The 22,168-nt window shown below is 41.1% G+C and overlaps 1 protein-coding gene across 1 annotated transcript in view; it reads left to right on the top strand.

Annotated features, from left to right (window-relative positions):
- MYO7A (myosin VIIA) overlaps window positions 1-22,168 on the top strand; it is a 319,096-nt gene that overhangs the window by 286,844 nt on the left and 10,084 nt on the right. Inside the window, exons 30-36 of the mRNA XM_078658511.1 lie at window positions 284-397; window positions 4,122-4,209; window positions 7,266-7,372; window positions 10,077-10,262; window positions 18,061-18,177; window positions 18,522-18,605; window positions 21,475-21,594. Of these exons, the coding sequence (XP_078514637.1) occupies window positions 284-397; window positions 4,122-4,209; window positions 7,266-7,372; window positions 10,077-10,262; window positions 18,061-18,177; window positions 18,522-18,605; window positions 21,475-21,594 (816 nt within the window). The remainder of the gene's footprint in view (window positions 1-283; window positions 398-4,121; window positions 4,210-7,265; window positions 7,373-10,076; window positions 10,263-18,060; window positions 18,178-18,521; window positions 18,606-21,474; window positions 21,595-22,168) is intronic.

Raw genomic sequence — 22,168 nt, 5'->3', positions numbered from 1 at the left:
CCAAGGGAATTTCTGTCAGGAAAGGCCTCTAGGCCTGAGGTGAAGAACTATGAGGGCGAAAGAGCACCTATCCCCTAGAACAACACCTTGAAAAATCTAGTGGACACAAAAATAAATAAAGGCATGAGGGGCTAAAAGGGGACAAAATAAATAATAAATTAGAGGGACTACGCAAAAGGCCAGACAGGTCTAACAGTGTGGAATACCTGTTACAAATTTCTTGATTGGAAGTGGTAGAACGTTTTGTCAAGGGAGCCTACTAACTTCGCCTATCATTTTGCAGGCATTTGAAGTAGAGTCCAGTACGAAAGCCAAAGACTTCTGCCAGGACATCGCTACCAGGCTGCTGCTAAAGTCCCCAGAGGGCTTCAGCCTCTTTGTGAAAATCTCTGATAAGGTAAGTGGCTTATGCTAGAGAACAGACTTAAGCTTTATTGAGATGAAGGCAAAGGAAAAACAGTGCCCTAAGGATTATGCGTTCTGAAACAAAGCATGCAAGCAGCAGCTTACTAATCTTGTCACCATAAATCTGGAATCAGAAATTATGTTTTAGAGGCATCAGAAATTAGACTTTAGAAATTAATTATCACCTCATGGAAAAGGTTCATCCTTTGGGTGGGGTTATTTTAGAGAATCAGTCAGTCCTAAATATCCAGTCATATCCTACCATGATGCCATTTACAGATGAACAGAGACCACCTAAAGAGAAAAGAAGGGAAAACAAAAGGTAAAGAGGGGATGTTGGCAATAGCAAATGAGCATGAAAGAGAGATTCTGGGCTGACACTTAAAGTGGAATCAGTATTGAGAGATGTGGATACAGTAAAAAAACAAATTATGGAATACCAACAATTTTGTGTGAAAATTCCACTTTCAATACCAATGTATGTATGAACAATGTAGGTTTAATTAGAGGTCAGAAATACTGATGAAATTAAACATTGCGAAACAAATGTTGGAAGCCCTGTTATTCATGTTAATATACAACATTTTACAAGCGACGTAAATCCAACACAAATTTGGCGTTAATCTAGAATTGTTCACTTCTAAGGAAACCTAATATCGAACAGTTATTGTTTGTCATGCCAGTGTCAAGATTGTATGCGTCATACAAACAGAAGGAGTACATGCCATAATAGATTAAATACAGTGATAAAGTCGCCTGTGTATAAGGGAATTTTGTGTGTACTAGCTATGTAGCGACATCTTGATACTTATTTATAACACATAAGTGTTTTTATTTATTTATTTCAAATCTGCCTTATTTGAAAATTCCACATTTATTCATGTGTTTAGTATTTTTCAGTTTTTAATATTCTCTTCTGTTATTTTGAACTTTTAATCTTTTATGACTTTTGTTTAAGGTGAGAGCTCTTAAGTGTTGATGGTTTTGGCTATTTCACCTAAACAGGTTTGTCTGGTCTTTAAATTAGCAGCACTAAAATGCGTTGGCTGTATTTTAATTTGTAAACAGCAAATTGCTGGCTGCTTTATGTTGGCATAATATGACTTCATATAGAGTATTTTTTATCGTTGTCAGTGCTATTTCAATAGGTACCATTTACACATTTTTTTAAGTACTGCTCTCAGAGGCTTATTTAGTGTATGGTTATCATTACAACATTTCACAGGAGCAACAAAGGGATGTTCTCCATTGCCCTGGTAGACTACAGCCCACCGCTTTTCAAATTCTCCTCCAGACGGATGGACAACTATCTCTAGATAATATCTTCAGAGGATACGCAATCATATCAGCTCTTTTGATGGCGCTGAAGCATTACTGTGCGTGCACCATGTCCAGTGCTCCAGCACAGCAAATGTTTTTGTTTTTCAAAAACAAACTCCCAAAGTTGAAGAATTTTTATTTAAAAAACAAAAAATAAATGTCCCTAACATTCTGAGAGATTTCTCTAAATGTGTGGGTGTCATTGTTTTGGGAGCCCGTTTGGGACTGCCAGACTTTTCATCTGCCCTAAATAGGATGGATGCTTTGAGGTTGTTTGACTGAGGGCCCAGTGTTAGTTAAGCTGTTTGTCAAAGCTTTCCACTGGTGAATGAGATACCACCAACTCTGATTTAGGTTTCCAGTCCGGTCCTGGTTGCAGTATGTACCATAAATTTGTGCAAAACCTGGATGGCCTAATTACTCATACAATATATTTCATGCACATTTTAAGCATATTAGGGCAGGTCTTCATGTTCACATGGTACTTTTGCATTGCCATAGTACAATGCACAATACAACTGGGGGATCTGGGGCTATGAAATTTTTCTTTGTACCCTGCACATAAAATATAACTTGTGCTGTTTTATGCAGTCAGGACCTGTGGCTGCCACCATCTCCCACCACACGCTAGCCACCAGACTCCACGACGCCGGCATCTGAAGAAAGGACCTCAGCTGGATACGATCATTTCTCACAGGCAGAACTCAGCGAGTCAGACTCATGCCATTCCTCTCAGAACCTACAATGACCGGACGTGGAGTACCCTAGGGATCCTGCCTCAGCCCCACCCTCTTCAACATCTACATGGCCCTCCCTCACTACCATTGTCAGAAACAATGGGCTCCACATCGTCTCCTACGCCAGCGATACACAGCCATCCTCTCCCTCACCATGAAAACCAACATCACCAGGAACAACTTCCAAGAAGGGATGAAATCCGTCGCTACCTGGATGAAGGACAGCTGCCTGAAACTCAACTCAGAGAAAACAGAAGTCCTCATTCTTGGCTCTACCCCCTCTGCATGTGTCTACTCCTGATGCCCCCCCACCCTCAGAACCCCCCCCCCCACCCAACAGACCATGCACAAAACCTCGGGATCATACTGGACTCATCGCTCACTATGAACTGCCAGCTTAACACCGTATCCTCGGCCTGCTTCAACACCCTCTGCATACTCCACTAAACGTTCAGATGGAACCCCTCCAAATGCAGACAAACATTCACACGCCCTCATGACTAGCAGACTGGACTACAGCATCGCCCTCTATGCCGGAATCAACAAAAAAAACTCCTTTGCAAGCTCCTGACTCTCCAGAACACCGCAGCCAGACTGATCCTAGACATCTCCCGCCACAACCAAATCATGCAACACCTCTGAGAACTCCACTGGCTCCCCATTGAAAGAAGAGTAACCTTCAAGCTCCTCACTCACGCATACAAGGCCCTCCATAACACCAGACCAGCATACCTAAACAACCACCTCTCCTTTGAAGCATCCAAGAGAAACATCCGATCAGCCGACCTCTCTCTGGCCACCATGCCACACATCTACAGGACCAGAACGGGTGGAAAGTCCTTCTCCTACCTCACAGCCAAGACCTGAGATGACCTCCCCCTCCACCTCCACCCCCAGCAAAGCCCTACACTGCTCAAATTAAGGGGGGACTTCAAGGCTCTTCAGATGAGCCCAGCACCCTACAGAGCAGTCCCTCTTCCCCCAGAGCCTTAAGACCCTCACTGGTGAGTAGCTGCGCTATACAAGTGATTGATTGATTGGCAGGATTAAAGAGGTGCCCAAGGGGTGCAGCAGGAATTTACACCTGCATTTTGTATTCCTAGTGGCCCTGAGGATTTTGCGGCCCTTTCTGCAATACCTTTTATTCAGGAGCACATTTTGCACCCACGTGATGTCACGTGGCTGTTTCCTTATTTGCATCGGGATGATGCTATACCTCCAGGAGGTCCTCTAACTGTGCCCTACATAGAAAGGGGTGGACAGTACACGGAATGTGCATGGGGGCTTGTAAGGGACCCAGAGAAACCCTCAGAGACAAGTGTAGTCATACACTTCACCCACCTAGAAGGGTGCTGGCAGTGAAAGAAGTGGCATTTTCCAGCCACTACTTTATTTTTCACAACTGTGCTCTCCCCTGTTGAAGGTCAAACCTGAAGGTTCACACTTGCGCTGAGGAAATAACATATTTTTAATTCTGTGTAAAAGAGGACATGCATCGCTTTAATCTATAATAGCATATGGTTTTTCGTTGGTTCTCCTACAACAGACATACCAGTCATTTTTTCTAAACTATATTATACATCAGATCAACAAAAAAAAGATATCTTGTAACTGAAGATTTTGCCTTTTATAGTGTAAACAAGTGTATTTTTTCTTTAGGTGATTAGTGTCCCAGAAGGAGACTTCTTCTTCGACTTTGTGAGACACCTCACTGACTGGATAAAGAAAGCGCGGCCGGCAAAAGATGGTAATTGGCTGATATTCAAGAGGGCTGTTTTGCAGTGATGTGGGTGGGAGCAATTTGATGTACTCTTGTGGAAAAACCATAAAACCTCAAGGAAGGTGAATTCGGTTAGAGTTTATACAGGACCACTAAAATAGAGGTGAGATTTGGACCTACTCAAAGAGACATTCATGCTCAAAACGCATTAAGCAGAAAAACAAAATGCCTGGACCTGAAGAGGAGGGAAGATTAGGGTAAGCTCTAGGAAAAGGGATATGGAGTGTCCATTGAAACTACTTAAATTTTTTTCATGTACATATTTAAAACTACTACTTTCCATGATATGTATGGGAAATGATTTCCATGCATCAATTAATATTTATTTCATGCAGCTGAAAGCAACATAGCATCTTGCCTTCAAGTCACACAAATTTCTATTTTAAAATGTTTATTTTAATAATAAGCATATATATGCCACAAAACAATTAGATTTTTAACTTGTCTGTGTTTTGTGTTACATTAGTTGCTACTATGATGATTTTAGCCTTCTCTTTTGTGCAATAACTTTGATTTGCCGATTGGATGTATTAGCGATAATATTTTCTTAGTTTTATGGATGTTTGCCTGATATAAACAATAATTTCAAGTGAAGTAGAAGATTTCAGGGCTTCATTGCTGGACAATTGTAATCCTAGATTCTTTAAATGATCCAGGAGTAGGAGAATTACATAGAAGTCTGGTGATGCGTCTACCATTTCACCAGGAGATTTTGCCTTTAAAAGATACAACAGCGGATAGCAACTTACTGGGAAAGTACCTGTCCAACTCATACTGTGGAATAAATCAGAAATGAACCTAATTTTGACAGACAAGGATTTGGGGGTGCAGACAGGGAATGTGATTTGATCAATAACATGCAATTTGGTTGAGTGAGGAGGTTGGATTTAGAACGCAGGTATCTTTTTATCCATTGCTAACTAGAATCTACCCTCAGCAAGAATATGTAACTTACTTTTTTGAAGTGTGTCTCCTGCCTTTTGCGCTGTTCAGTTTGTATACGAACAACTGAAAGGAATATGGGCGAGCTTGCAACAGAAACCATCAATGTGCTGTCCTTGGAACCATAAAACGTGCAAACATTTGGTCATAATTGATTGACCCAAGATACCCATCAACTTTTCAGAATGCGAAGATAGACAGAGCAGTCCCATTTTTTTGCTGGTCTGCATGAAAATCCTAGAAAACACATGATGGGTTCAAATGGCTAATGTAAATATGTTGAAGAGAATCAATTGCCTAAAGAACAGGAACAGTCAATGAAGCCCTTTTCAGACACTAGAGAGGAAGTGTTTACCCCGTTGGATGAATGCAAGATACCCATCCTTATATTCCTAGATCTGTACGGCACAGCTGACCACACTAATCTCCGCAAAGGCTTAAAGATTGGACGGGGTGAATAAAAGTGCCATAATATGATTTCATCCCCTCCTCTCTGACCTTAGCCATGAGGTGAAGATTAGATCTCTGGATTCATCAACTTCTAAGGTAACTTGTAGAGTACTACAGAGTTCCTCCTTACCTCCATCACTTTTTACCTTCTACATGGATCCTGTGACACCTGTACTGAAACAATACCAGATGCATTTTTAAATTTTTGGTAGTACTACCCAGATTCACACCTGCTTTTAGAATGATCCGTGCAGTTAGGCAAACATCAGAGTCATCAGATGCAGAACAATAAATGAAAGATAATTTTCTGAGTGATCAAGACGAGACCCCGTTGGATGCAGGGAGGCCGTTGCAGATCACTGAGTTCCATCAAGAACCCAAAAACCTGCACTTTAAGTGAATCACACTTTAAATCCAGATCCTTGGATTTAGAAGATAAAACATACAGGGAAGTCAAGTCGTATGTTCAGTCTTCATCCAGTTGCGACTCACTACCATACAAAAGTCCTTTTAATTATAATATACGGTGGCTCCAACGGGGTTCTCACTCTTCGGGATTAACCGTGGATGATACTTCTTACGAAATCCCACCTTCATTTTTTCTGCCTACTCTGATGTATAGCTAAACTGAAAGTAGGCACAACCGAATTTCCCAAAAAGAAAAGTGTCCTGAAGAGGGTGAAAATATCTTTGTGAATCACCAAAACGCAGCGTCAACTTTGTTTTCTGTAGTGTAATTATGAAATATTGATTGTACCTTTTAATTTTACAATGATCTTATGTTTTTAATGTATGAACTTTTTAAACTCTGTGCAATAAATTGTGAATTTACATTGTATATATTAGACTTTTTGTTTGCTGACATTTTGATTTTTGATTTTTGATCCTTGAGATTCAATACTGTTGAATAATGTTGAGCCAATCCCAACTGTACAACTGTGGTGGAGAAGTGTGGCTCAGGTGGAGAAGTGTGGCTCAGGGGTTAGAGGCAGCAGACCCGGAAGCTGAAATTGGTCCTGGACCAGGGTTCAATTCCCCGCCTCGGCGGGTCTTGGGCTAAAAATTCCACGGACTCGATAATTCTCGCCCCGGTGCCTCCTCGACTCACGGGTTCACACTCTGCGACTCTGGGCAATAGCTTGCTTAATCTCCACAACGGCCCCTCGCGGCGGGATGCCTGACTTTCACCTTGTGGATACCCTGCTATCTCACAGGGGAATACCAGGAAGGGTTCCCTAAGCAAGCGCCGGGAAACCCACTGCGGGTAGCTGTGCCCTATATAAGCTCAACTACATTTACATTTACAACTAGGTATTTCGCTTAAACTGCTTGGTTAGTGTACATGCCTAACACAGCTCTCTAAAACACAAATATCTTTGCCATTGCCTTGGTTTTGAGGAGATGGCTGGACAAGGGAAAACCATTGCATTTTAACTGCTTATTTTATATGTGGAATCCATAGAGCACATGTGGATTTAAATATTTTAATTAGAAATGGGAAGCAAATACAGTGATGTTGAAATTGTCATTATGTCTCACATCTATGGTTTTGTGCCCTATTGCTGCATTATTTTCCTCTAATAGTGTGTTGTAATTCTGCCACCTGTGCTGAGATATGTTCTCTTTTGCAGGTATAGTGCCTTCCCTCACCTACCAGGTGTTCTTTATGAAGAAACTCTGGACAAACACAGTGCCTGGAAAGGATTCTATGGCAGACTCCATTTTCCACTATTATCAGGTATTAAATTGAAAGAAGAGCTGCAGAAATATAAGCAATATGTGTTGTGTGAAATACTGCTGTAATTAATGTTAACAGAAAAATGCTTGCCAGGACAGAAAATAAACACGCCCAGTTTATAGTAACAGATTTACAGTGCTTTCACCATCTCAAACAATCAAACCTCAGAAGAGAGTAGATGTAAAAAGAAAAGGGAAACCCAGAATCTATTTTCAGAGGTTCCTGTCAACTCCACAGACACCCTTCATATTCAATTTGCGTTGGTGTGACGTGCTCGCCATGTTGTGACAGCGCTCTCTCTGCTGTGGCAGCACGTTTGCTGCACTGTTGTGACACATTCTCTCAGCACTGGTGTAAATTAAGTCAATCTGCACTCTTTGAACAGCACTTAATATGACAGTATTACTGTGGCTTTGATACAGAACACTCTGCTATGATTACACTCATCCTGGACTGCTGAGACAACATTCACTGTGTACTTTTGCGGCATTATCTCTGTGGTGCACAGCCACAAAAGACAAATCAAAAGTGCATTGCCAACCAGCCCTGCCATGTCTGGTTCGATCAAATCTCTTGGCATGATTCAGAGTTCGTCAAGGAATTAGAGACAGTCAGGGGACCAGTCGGGATCTTGCTCAAGTTTAGAGACAATCACAATCTCCGTCAAGTAGGGACATAGCTCACTTAGGGCCAGAGATAGGTAGATACTTCTCAGGAGCATACTCCTGGGCTGGAGACTTATGAAAACACTCAGGAGCTCACTCAGGGTTATAGACGATTAGGCTCTAACTCAAGGTTAAAGATAGTTGCCCACTGTAAAAAAAAAAATTTTAATATTAATTTGGATGGATGGGTACACCACAGGGAATAAGGCCACAAACTTCACAAGGTAAAACACAGTTTAAGTAACGTAAACCTGGACTCAACTCCATGGTAGCCCAGGCACAGAACAGATAGACTTAATTTAGGAAAATGTGTAAATTAGTTTAGCAGTAACAAAACGGTTATAAAGTCAAACACAATACTATAAAATCCTATAACCAATTTATAAAAGTAGAGAAAAATATGATGCGTAACATTACATCAAAACGACAAATCCAATCAGGGAAACCAGAGATATGAATTTTTAAAGATTTGCAAGAACGTGGTACAGGAGAATCAGTCAATACTCAGGAAGAGATGGAATGTACCGGTAGAGGCACCGATGTCAAATATGATCACAAAGCTATAGAAAGAGCAAGAGTCCTTAAAGCTAATGTGAAGAAACCAAAACAAGTCTAGGTTGCCTGACCTGGTAAGAATCCAACTATAGAAGGCTGGTGTGAAGAAGGTATAATAATCCGTAAACCAAGATGAAGTGGTAGGTCTTTAAAGATACTCTGAGTCTGAGATGTTTTTTTTCCAGTCTCAGTTGTAGAGGTAGGCAATTACAGACTGAGGGTATACACCCGTTACAACGGATCTTTTACTCCGCCTACCATTACAACGCGACCATTACTCCGCATACCATTACAACGCATTGCGCTGGGGGGCGCTCTAGGATAGGGAATAAGTATAATTTACTATCCAACACCTTCCCTAGGGTCCACGGGGACTGGAGTTAGAATAGTAAATTATACTTACCACTATCCAGCGCCCCAAGGCGCTATGCGTTGTAACGGTATGCGGAGTAAAAGTCGTGTTGTAATGGTCTGCGGAGTAAAAGTATGCGTTATAACGTCATACATCCCAGACTGAGGAACTATGGACTTTGAGAGATCGACCACCATATTTCTTCTCTCTAAACTGTTGGGTTAAAAATATGCAGCAGCTGTCAGACTAGAGGTTCCTGGTCAGTTCGACAAACAGGTTAGTTTGGTAAACACCTATGTAGTACCTTGCGTACAATGTTAAGTGTTTTAAAGTCCTCAATTTTTTTCACTGTGGGCCAATAAAGGAATTTTAAGTATGGGTTGATGTGACTTTGTCATTTTAATCCAAACAATTAGTGAGCTGCATGGTTCTGACTCTTCGGGGTTTTGAGAGATGTATATTGGAGAGACTGATGTATATGCTGTTACAGTAATTCAATGAAGATTAAGGTTGTTTTCTGAGTCGCGAAGCGACTACATGTTTTAGCAGATGTAGCTGGTGAGATGCTGTTTTGGAGACCACATTTGTTTGTGGCGTGATGAGTGATACTGTTCTGGCTCTAGGGGCTGTTAGGAAACTGGGTTAAACTTGTAGAATAGCACAGCTCCAATGTGCTATGGGCTGTGATAGTGCTGCCACGTATGTCTGAGCTATAGTGCTAAATCTAATACAAATAACTACTGTTGCTCAAAAATATGTTCTAGGGCACAACACCAGCAAACGCAGGTAAGAACATGCGAAGAACATATGTGGATAGCTGCCATGTGCAAGTTGAAATATGTTGTTAAACTGTTCTCAGCTTTCCTAATTTCTTCCAAATAAACATCAATCAAATATCTGACATATTCACATGACTCTGTGTTTTTTTCTGACTTGCTATACTGTTGGTACTGATTGCATTCAGCAGAAACCACACCATAAGGTGATAAACACCTACAGTAAAACCACAGGCCCTGTCTGGTTTTAACAACTTTAGTTTATTCAGGCTGGTTCTTTGGGTTGTGCTCACATTACGTCAAAGACTCTGCAACACATTTGTGGGCGCTTCTTAATTCTGTATTCATCTGTCCAGGAATTACCGAAATACCTGCGAGGTTACCACAAATGCTCCCGGGAAGATGTGCTCCAGCTAGGAGCTCTGATCTACAGGGTAAAGTTTGAAGATGACAAGTCCTATTTCCCAAACATCCCAAAGATATTGAAGGAGTTAGTGCCTCAGGATCTTCTTCGGCAGCTTACCCCAGATGACTGGAAGAGAGTAAGTGATACTGTTTTTAGTCCAAGGAAATATTTGCCATTGGTGTGTGTGAAACTCTTTCCATGCCATGCATTGTATATCTGTAGAGTTTCTCTATCATGTTGTTTTCATCTTTCCCTTTTATTTTTTTCTATGACATAAAGGTTATATGAGATGACTGAATTACATTACCGTCTACAAATGTCAGTGTATTGCCATGAACTACACTTGCCAATATGACACAAAGCCTATTGTAACCTACTTGAAATTCACCAGATGGAGCAGTTGCTTTATGTGAGCTGTTGCTTACACTTAACTCTGTATTTATGCTTTATAAAATTCCAAACCTCCTTAGGCCTTATATTGCCAAGTTGCTGTGATTAACGCCAAGCCAGAAAATGTCCTGCCAGTGCTACATGACAAAACATCTGGCATAGCAGCAGTGGCAGCAGATAAGAGAGAGTGGGCTGGAATGGGTTAAGCATAGAAGGGGAGGAGACAGTACTTAATTTGTTAAAGAGTAAGTGTTGAGCCCAAAGATTTGCTCAGAAGCCAGCGGCTGGTGCTACAGTATGTCTGTGTGCTGAATACCCAGACTATATACTCTTGACTCCACTTATGCTTCTTTAATCTGCCACCAGACTGTCCCTGCCCCTTTATCTCACTCTTGCAGGTTCTTTTCCATCCCTGCTGTCACATTTTTTACTGTCTTTCTCTTCTCGCTTCTTATACCCCATGTGTATTTTTCTCTCTCTTGCTCTTGCTCTGCGTCAAAGTTTGGGTAGAAAAATAAGTGCAGGTTCTGAAAACATAACTGCCAGTGGCCTCTACCCACAACCACAGACTCAAATCAAGCACTAGGAGGAACCCTGGTGAGATTATCTGGGCATTGTCAGCAAAGAAGAGAACCCAGGGCACCTCTACCTGCATCAGAATTCCTAAAAAAGACAGAAGGAAGGAATGGGGCAGGAACAGTTCAGGACAGGCCAGCAGATATGGGGTATTTTTTTTATAAGGAAAAAGTAGCAATAGTATTCACAGAGAAAAGCCAAGTTTGTTTATGTGATTAGAATACACCTACCCCAGGAGGGAGAAGATAGAAGAACAGTGTTTATCATGGAAGACATGAAATGCCAGAAACCGGTCCTCGGAAGCTTGTTTCCGGTTCAGGGAAGGCATGGCGTGGCGGTTTGGGCTGGACTGTTCCCATGAGGCACAGGGTCAGACTGATTTGCCTATGGCCATGTCTGAACTGGGTGGCAGAGTGGGCTAAAGAACGGTGATGGATTAAACCCAGATCTGTTGACTGGGTGTGAGTGTTTGATTGGTTCAGATGCTCCGTCCATCACCACCCCCTTTTGTACCACTATCATGGAAGACACAGCAGGAATGGAACAATGGGAAGGTTCCCAGGATGAAAGCTCCCAAGTCACTCTGAGCTCTGGAGTCTGTGCTCAGGTTATGGCTATTATCAATTATTACTTATTATAGTAAAACGTTTGGCTGCTTCAAACTCAAGAAGCCAGTAATCACACCAATATTAAAGAAAATATATCTAAGATGTGGATCATTTGTGTTGTGTATGGTGATAAGACTAGAAGGGGGTGCCCTTATAAAGAAGTCAAAAGACATACACTGTATCACAGATAAATTCAGATAAGTATGCTGAATTAGTGTAAACCAAAAGGACATCCTGTTGAACAAGTTAGCTGTAAAAAACATTAATTGTAATATGGATGATAATACTGTAATACTAGCCAACTCTGTAATTAGTCAAGTGTAGGAAAGTCATCCTTTTCACTCTGTCACACCCATTTCTTGACTGATGCTGGTGGGTACTGACTCTGAAAATGCCCTGTGATCTGCTAACTAGGCTCAGGGCCAGTGCTCTGCCCTCTCTGCCCTCTCAAAGTATATGGTAATTTATATAATTCTAATTGACAAAGACAACCTACCTGTAAGTCTCATGTATATGGTAAGGCATGTAAGTTTAGAGACCCCAGTGAACTTATTGAACTTATTGCACTGCTGTGGTGTCTGGTGTCATTTTAAAGCCAGGCCTGCCTTGCACGGTAATTTAAAAAAAACCTATGTCCGAATTCGGCTTTGGAAATAAAAGCCTTCTATAGTTCAAAACTACCCTTTTATGATTTATAGGTCACCCTCCCTATGGTCTGCCCTAGGTGCCTCAGGGGTGCGGTTCCTTGTTATAAAAAGTAGGGACAGTATAATAAATGTTTTATATGCCCTGGTAAGGAAGTACAGCCAAAGTTGTTTCTCCCTATTATTGTGTTTCTAGCACCCAGGCTAGCTTGGGAAGGCTTTATTAAACTTAATAAAGTCTAACTTTTGAATGGAACTAGCTAGACTATCATTCAAAGTATCAAAATAATGGTTGCAATAGATTCAACAACTTGCCAAAGTTGGATTTATTCTAACTTTTACAGGAAAGTAGTTTTAGAACTTAGTATTCTAAAGTTATCTAAAGCTGCCCTGTGGCAGCTTTTGTTATTGGTCACCCTTTCACAACATGAGTCAAGCTGCCCCCTCAGTAGATGTGAAGAGGCCTGGAGCTGAAACAAGACAGCTATTTGGTGGGAGAAGATATGCTTCCTGGGAAAGCTAGAAAGAGGAAGGGGGCTGGGGAGATAAGATGGACTTTAAAGGCAGGAGAACAGATATCAAAAGACCCAGGCCAGCCCCCACTTCCTTGATCCCCAGCCAGGTAGGAGGGCCCCCTAATTAGATTAGGAGAGTGGCTGGAAGGTAAGTGTAGATACATGTAGGCCATATCTCTGGCTTAGGTGAGAGACACACATACACACACAAAGGAGAGAATTTCTCCATTTTGATTTTTGGGAGAACAGTGCATTCTGGGTCAAACATATGCCACACTTCGCAGGAAGTGGTCATAGCAGAGGGAGGTAGCTTTACCCCTTCTGGTTGGTGTGTCCACATCCTGCCAGCCCAGAATGGAGGATACATATGGAAGAGCTGCAGAAGCTCATCAGATCACTGCTTGGAACATAAGAAGAAGAAAGACTGCCCTGCTGGAACCTTTGACTGCACCACTTGCACCCAGGAGGACTGCTCCTGCTGCACTTACAAGGATCCAAGAAGAAAAGATTGTGCCTGACTCAAAATGAAAAGCAACAGTTACGATAGAGCTGGAAGACATCATCTGCTAAGCCAAAGAGAGGATCACCTCAACTGACCAGCTGTAACAGAATGTTTCCTGGACTGTGCAGGTGCAGTGTGGGAAATGCAATCTTAGCCAACTGGAATCAATCCAGAATCTCTGATCCCTTGGCTGGTGCTACTGGACTATTGTTTCCCGCAAAGGAACCAAGAAACTGCCAGAGCTCAAAGATTAAAAACTCTTTGTGCAAAGTTTTACAGAAAGCTCCAGGAGACGACCAGCTTGTCGTCGAGAGTCAAGCAGCCGCTGTTGACTCGCGAGTCAGCCTGACTGCCCTCATTTGTGTCGCAGAAAGCTCCAGAGCTCCTCGCCATCACCTTCGAGGACAAAGATTGTCAGTCTCACTGAGGCCTTGCGCTGCAGAAGGCTGCCGTCGTCTAATCAAACTCCAAATCTGAGAAACCTGAGGACTCGTTGTCAAGAGAAAAGCTCAGGAAAAAAGACAAAGTCAAAAGGCATACTTTTGACCAAGACCTATCTGACCCGTGATCCATCGCAGTCGGCCTAAAACTTTGACGTTGGCCCGGTCTAACGCAACCAGATAGCTGCGAGTGGTGCGTTAAGCTTTTTGGAGCTAGAATGCACAATGTTTTAATTATTCTTTAAAACATCATAACTCCGCTTCTCTACATTGGATGTTTGTCGTTTTGGTGTCATTTTAAAGATAATAATATTCTCTATGTTTACAAATTGGTGTTAAATTTGTACTGTGTTGTGTCTTTTACGTTTGTACTGTTTTTGTGGCATTAAATGCTGTACACATACCTATCTCCTAAGGTAAGCCTCATTGCTCATTTTCTACGATCCAAGAGTTGAGCAAGGATTAATTTACTGAGACTCCACTGGATCTACAAGTGATTGTAGTATTTTTACTAGTTGAGGGTGAACACCCCCACCTACTAAAAACACACTTTCCTATATCAAGAGAATCAGAAAACTGGCAAAGCAGGAGTGGAGATCATAGTAAATAGGAAGTAACCATCAACATGGATAAAACAAAATCTTTTTAGGTGATGGTATTCAAGATAACAGTTATGGCACAGATGGTATGCATCTTAGTGACTCTTTACAGACTTTTAGCCCCTTAAGAGATTTTGAAGGCGAATTTGTAGACCTGTGGAATTTGATATCTGTGCAGTATATTGGATAATGCTCACTACTTCTTGAGCAGTAGGATAAAAACACTGCATGGTTATAGCCACCCTGCAAAAACACCCCTCCAGGCTTTTTTGTAGGGACTCTCGCCCATAGATTGTCTGTGGCATGCTTCGTCATGGAGTCTCTCTTCCAGAACAATGGTACATCTGGGTGGGCTTGACCTTCCTGATGTAGCTATTGGCTTGGGTCTTGTCCTTCAAGCTAGTGAGCATTACCCAAAAAACAAATACTTTTTAACATAGGGGTAAGTAACTAAGCCTTGCAATACACATGAAGCAATTCTGCTCTATACTCACATCCACCTTCTGAAGCCTGATCACTGCACCTCTCTCCAAAGGGTTTGCTCCCATTCGCATAAATATGCCATAACCACTCATTTCTAAGGCAACCATAGGTGATCACCTAACTTTTAACTGCCTTATCCATGCCACATCTGGGTAAAAGAGGTGAACAATCAATTAAAGACATTATGTGGAATACAATCATCTCCTACAAGACATAAAACCAAGTTTCAGGCCCAGGAGGTGAGCAAAGACTATGGATGCGAATATCATGCATTCAGTAAATGCAAAACAGTCCTTAATATCTGACTAGTCTACAACATTGTGGATCATAAGATCCTTTCTTAAAAACCCAATGGATTGATGATGGTAGCCGATGCAGCATTAGGCTGGATTTTCTTTTTCCTTCAAATCAAACATACATGCATTACATTGCAGGAATCATCAATATAAATTGCCACATGCCACCCACACGCCACTCTCACTGCTCACTATTTATAGACTGCCACTGTTCTGCATACTTGAATGTCGACAGTTCATTTCTAATTACATGCTGATGACACTCATATCCATATTCCACTACGTAACAAATTGGAGAACCAGGCAAACAACATAGAATGATTCATAGACTTTATTTTCCACTGGATGAAATAAACTTTCATCTGCCTAAACAAAGCAAATACCCTTCTTCTGGAAGGGACAGACCATGATGAATGTAAGTTTGGATTTTCTACTTCACCAAGACAGGTGATTTCACAGCCATGCCACAAAAAGCAAGAATTTCTATAAATCATATTAAACGTAGAGATATTGTTCATACACCAAAGAAATGCTGTAAATTTACACCTGTTCTATGGGAAATCTTCCCACTCCTGCAATCAATCAAGGGAGATAAATAGAGCTCCGCTGATAGAACATATGGGCTGATCTAAATTAATTCACAAAGGATTCCCAAACAAGGTCATGTATAGATTTCTAAAAGCAATGAAATCAAGTATCACACAATACCTAAATGCTCAGAAACGCAATCACATAAAAAAGCGAGATATCAAGGCAGCTCATTGGGCATCCAACAGACCAGACTCAGGTGTGGCTTGCACTCAGGCTTAAGGGCAGAAGAAAATCAAAGTTCCTCAGGCCAGGGCTTGTCAGGCTGATGACTACCTAATAAATATTCCAGGTTTGTATGTGGTTGTACTCTTCCTCCCTTTGACTCCACTGCTTAGATACTTCCACATGACTATCCTCATTTATTCTGTAGTACAATTAAATCTCCTTTTGTTTGTTAAATTACTATTTATGCATACTTAGCTTTCCACGTGTTTTCTCCATTGACTGCTGAAAACCATACATGTAATATGAGAGGTTCCTGCAGCGTTTTCTCCTACTGGCTCTGGGGAAGAGATCCCTTCTACTACAGAGAGGATTTAATAGAGCTTCACATTACATAAGGAAAAATTACATTCCTTTTGACCCTATGTTTACAAAACAGTGATGCAGGCTCAGGATAGGGAGTGGACAAAGCACTGCAAACTGGCCGAAGACGAGGAGAGAGATGATGTTAATAGGTCAGTAGCTGCAGATTGCTTGTGACCAAAATGAATGTATGAGGATAGAAGGGAATACATTCCCATTCGAGTGGAGGCATTTCATTGAGCTATTTGATATAGCCCAGGCCTATTTCCAAGGAGTGGGGTGTTTCACAAAGTACAGTCGTGTTGCAAAAAGCATCTTAAATATGACATATAGTACATAGGACTATTACTGAATACTGCCTTTTTGAAGCCACATTACAGGGGAGCAGACAGAAAAATTTTATTGGGACAATAGTAGACAGTACCTTACCAGGTGCAGAACTATGTAGTTGTATTTTAGTAATATGTCACATGGAAATACGGTAATTTTTCCAGGATCTCACAGTTTTTTATGACTGAAGGCAGGATTGGATCCCAGCCCTCGAGGTTCTAAGGGGCATATTATCAACAACTAGCGATATTTATCGCTAAATGAGCTTAGCAATATTTTTTTTATCGCCGCTCATCGCCGGATTTTATCGCAGAGATAACGTGCTATTAGCAAAGTTTATCTCAAATGCGATAACATATCTGGCGATAGCGCCTCAAAGCGTGAATATCGCTGGAAATCCCGCGATATTCAGGCATTAACGCCAATAGGGTCTTAACCTGAATATCCAACTCCAATTGGATATACAGGTTAATAAGTGGTCTGAGCAGACGTTAGTTTTTGGCGATATTCGCGCTTAGCACAATTTTTTTTATCGCTGTGCCTGTGTTGATAATAGGCGATAGCGATGTTAGCGACTGCTTTCAGTCGCTAACAGGTTGGGTACGCCCACTTTGCATATCATTAGCGATAAATATCTCTGACATGCAAAGCGGGCCCCAAACCACTCGCTATCGCCTACAAACAGTCGCTAACTGCTGTTAGTGACAGCTTGCTAATAGGGCGATGAAATTATCGCCGCTTTAGTGGGAAAAAGTCCCGCTAAAGCGGCGATAAGGCCCTTGATAATATGCCCCTAAGATCGACAACTTCACCACAAGTACACATCACCTTCCAAGCATAGACGCATCATATGAGTTGTGTGCAAAGGAATGGTGATGTGCCAGCCCTTGGGTGGCTATAAACAGAGTGTCAGAGGGCAGAAAAGAAGTAAGCCAGTACCAGCACTGTCCTTTAAATCTCAGATGACAAGGGCTTGGATACATATTTTATCATTCATTGCAACGTATTATATTTGAAGAAAAGATTTGTAAAGTCAGATAAATTAATATAAGGGTAACTGAATATATTTACTTATGTACCATTAAAATGCTTTTTAGTTCTGTGAAATAACAAGGTCTATAGGTGGTTATGGAATTATTACTTCCTGGCAAGTGTTGGTAGTGAAAAAGATGTTGAGTGAAAGCAGAATAGTGTGATTCTTAATCATGATTGATAGACAAGGGGCCCATATATGTTGAATTGATATGGTTTGCATTTTAGAACGATTAGCCTCATGCAGTTGTCATCAAAGGAAGACATTATCAAGATTTAGTGACTCTGTATTGTCACAAGCTACAAGATCTGTTATAACTAGTTAGAGTAGAATATAATCTGTGCCCTTCTTTTGTAAATAATATGTGCTTGATGTGATAACAATATGCATTTTCCTTTCTAGTCCATCGTGGCGTATTTCAATAAGCATGCTGGGAAAACCAGAGAGGAAGCCAAACTTTCCTTCCTCAAGATTATCTTCAAGTGGCCTACATTTGGATCTGCATTTTTTGAAGTTAAGGTAGGACAATGTCATATAACAGGATTTATTCTTAAATTGTACATTTCTATTAGTAAATTTCTACATACATACGAAATACAGACTGATCAGTGTAAAAATCGGAATTGCAAAACCCGCATGAACTCTCCCTCAGATTAGATCTAACTTGGATTGGAGAATATCATGCAGCGTGTACCTGGTATTGAGACATTCTGGGGCAGAGTCAGGTTTGCCTGTATTCAGTGGTCTGATAAAGGCAGAGAAGTTAAATGTTTTTTTTCTTCAGGAAAATAGAATTCATTTGTGTGCCTTAAAATTTGCAGGATTTCCTAGTATGTCTAACATGCTTCTTTACTTTCCCACAGCAAACAACAGAGCCAAATTTTCCAGAGATCCTTTTAATTGCTATCAACAAACACGGGGTTAGCCTAATTGATCCAAAAACGAAGGTAAGACCTGATTTTAAGTAGCATAATATAGAATACTGTTGCCGCTTTTATTTCCTCTTCAGCCCACCACCATGTACGACTCTACTCTTCTCGGTTGCCAGCTTTTTATTTACAAAATCGTGAATATTGCCTTTCCTACTTATATGTTTACTTCTGTATTAGTCCTAAAATTGGCTTATATCGACACTGGGTAGAAGTCGCACAGTGCACACTCATATTGTTTCTCCAAGCTTTAACACAAATAGGCACAAGTACAAAAACGAGATATGTTTTAAACTATTGTGTTACAATTTTCTTCTTGTCCATCAATTCAAAATTATTAACGACATTTTCATAGATATTTCATTTTAACACATTTATTCATTGTTGATTCAAATTATGGAGGTCAACAGCTAAACTGCATGGTCCAGTTTCAAAACGGAATTCTTATTGAAGTCTTCCATTTCTGGATTTGCATTGTAACACGTCCCCAATGCATTTCGGGCTATGTTTGCCCTCTGTCAGGGGGAATAAGTGAAAACGAAACAATGGGCCTGGTTACAAATGCATGGCTGAATTTGCACAGGGATCAGAATTACGCGTTGTGTGAAAATTTTCACACCCTCAGAGTTTTCCCCTAATAAACTCTGGCAGGTGAAACGTCAAGAAAAAAAAGCCTGTAAAAAAGCCAAAACATTCAGAATTCGGAGTGATAAATATTGATTATGCATATTATACCTCATTTAAAGGTCATAAGTTGTAAACGGCAATACTTATCACGCCTTTTAAATTACGAACCCAGTGGAATCGGATTTTAAAAGGTGCAATAATATTCACCTTCCCAGCCCGGCACTCCTAATAAGGACCAGTGAGCCACATATCAATAGTAAAAACAGTACTTTGAAAATAGTATGCTAAAGAAGCACCAAAAACCACATTTACTAAACCAAGACAAAAACAACCTCTCTGTATAGTCAAAAACACCATACCGCATACTACATGCACATACAACAATGGACACCCTAATCGCTAAGACTGTGTCACGGAACGATGACAAAATCTTTAACCTTGATACACTACCACCCGAGGTGAATGTGTCCCTCTATATGCAAAAACACTGTGATTGAAATACTCCATGCTGTGTAGCATACAACTGCACACCTTAACCGCTCAGGGGCTTGTTTATGAGCCCTTGCGTCACTTTTGCACCGCCGGTGCGTCACTTTTTGTGACGCACCAGCAGCGTAAAAGATGCACCAAGTTGCGTCATATTTACAAAGTGACGCATCTAGATAGATGTGTCACTATGTAAACCCCTGTGCCACAATATACCTGCGCCATGTATAATGTATGCAGGGTGGGCGTTCTGACGCAAGTAAGCCTCGTAGAAGTAACGCAGTGAAATCTATGCGATTTCACTGCACCACTTCAAGGACGCAAATACGTCAATATCTTACGCCTGCCTCATAGCAGCCGTAAGACAGGCGCAGGCACATTGAAATGGGACTTGCCAATGTTAAATGACCCATTGCTGCAGTTGCGCCACTTTTGTGACACACTCCAGCAATGCTTCATTTTTGCACCTACAGATACGTCAGAAATACTGACGTATCTGTAACTCCTTGCGACATGATGCGTCATATTGTAATGTCGCAAGGAGGGTGCAATGAAAAGTGACACATCGCTGTTTTCACGCAGCGTGGCGTCACTTTTCATAAATGAGGCCCTCAGTTTCTACCACAGAACAATGCCATATTTTTTACCGTGATACATTAGCACCCGAGATGTGTCAAGTGATCAGCGTGTGGTAATCTGCAAAGTGCACCTCAGTCGTAGTAATCTATAGTGCATCACCCACGGTGCCAGCTAATCTTACAGTTTTGATCCAATCACTGTGTCTGTGATGTGTGTACTACCCAATTAACCAATGTGTGGTTTCTTTCAGACATTATTCGCTTAGCTGAGATGATACTTGTTCTTCAATATGGCCGCCATATGCCAACCTCTTTTTAAACCATACATGTGACCTACTCCTTCCGAATTGCTAATCTTATCTAGGTAGTTCAAAAATGACCATATCTTGAAAAGGTGAATCTGAGAAGTGATGGAGTTGCGATATACTCCAGGCCTGCTCTTTTCATTAGTGCAGCCATTGCTTTATTTTCCACTGTGTTATGACTTGTGAGGCGCAAGTGAAGTAGCATATAAATATCTGTGTACACTTATGGAGTGTCATCAAAATTATCCTCTTGTTCAACATGTACACTCAACCCTTTAATAACATCTCCTCCATGCAATAAACGTCTGCCATGTTAAAAATTTTATCTTAAAAGTGTGCTGAAATGTTGCAGCCTATGCCACCCTAACTCCCAACTAAAATGCAACCCATCTGCATGTGGTGACTTGATAGCATAAAGACAACTCACACTGAAACATATATGACCAAAAGACCCAAACCTAGGTCAGAGCATTTTCTTTCCCATTACTTGCTTTGTAAGGACAGACACTGATGACTTATTTTAATAACCGTAATTAGTTATGTTGAAGGCAAATGCTTTGTTTGTGATATTTATTAGAACACTCATCATGTTCGCTTTGGTACAGAATGAGCAAATGATTTGTTTCAAACCTGGCCTTTTCTGGACACTGAAGCTACCTGTCTTTCCTGTCAAACCCTAAAAGAGAATGTTCTGTTATGTGTATTTTCTAAAGCACACTATCACCCAAGGGTATCATGGCGCCTCTGGCTATTCATGGAAGTAAAGAGTTCTGAAAATGGGTGTTGCCCTCTTTGTGTTGTGCCAAACTCCCTGGTCAGATGCAGATACAACTAATGAGATGTTATTGTCTCTCATTTTTTAACTCATTGTTCTTCTGACTATGCTTGCAGGATATTCTCACAACCCACCCCTTCACAAAGATTTCCAACTGGAGCAGCGGGAACACCTATTTCCACATCACTATTGGTAACCTGGTGCGAGGAAGCAAACTGTTGTGTGAAACCTCACTGGTAAGAGCTAGGAATACATAAGTGCATAGATTGATGCAGGAAAGTCACCCTTTCAATGTATCTGTATGTTACTTGAATGTAAATCTTGCACCCCAGTAAGTGGAGTAAGTGACCAGCGGGCGCCTCAATCAAATAGAATTCATGTATTTTAAAGAGATTTACAGTCACCTACCATACCTGTGCGACAGCATTAGAAAGCCAAGCCCCTTTTTGAATGCTGATATATTGGGTTTTATTGTCTGATGATGTATTGCAGGGTTTGCATACCTTTTCTGTGAAAACAAGTCTTCATATTATTAACATTTGTTTAGTGTTTTCTTGAGTTTGTGTATCAAGGTTCACCACTTACATGTGGTCCTGCTAAGCCAGTTTATATTGAAATCACAGGTCAGAAACACCAGATTATCTCTTAGTATTTTTCCACATGAATGGTTATCTTGTTGACCAAGTGGACATTACTTCGGAATATTAGGGCAGCCTAACGTCCAGCATATGCTTCATACTTTGCTTCGTATTGGGCTGCAGACCCCTTATTGCATACCTTAGAGCAACCAAGTGTTTGAGTCAATAAATC

Source organism: Lissotriton helveticus, chromosome 8 (genome assembly GCF_964261635.1).
Source record: "Lissotriton helveticus chromosome 8, aLisHel1.1, whole genome shotgun sequence".
NCBI lineage: Eukaryota > Metazoa > Chordata > Amphibia > Caudata > Salamandridae > Lissotriton > Lissotriton helveticus.
Note: the sequence above shows the minus strand (reverse complement) of the source record. Positions and strands in the feature narration are given on the sequence as shown.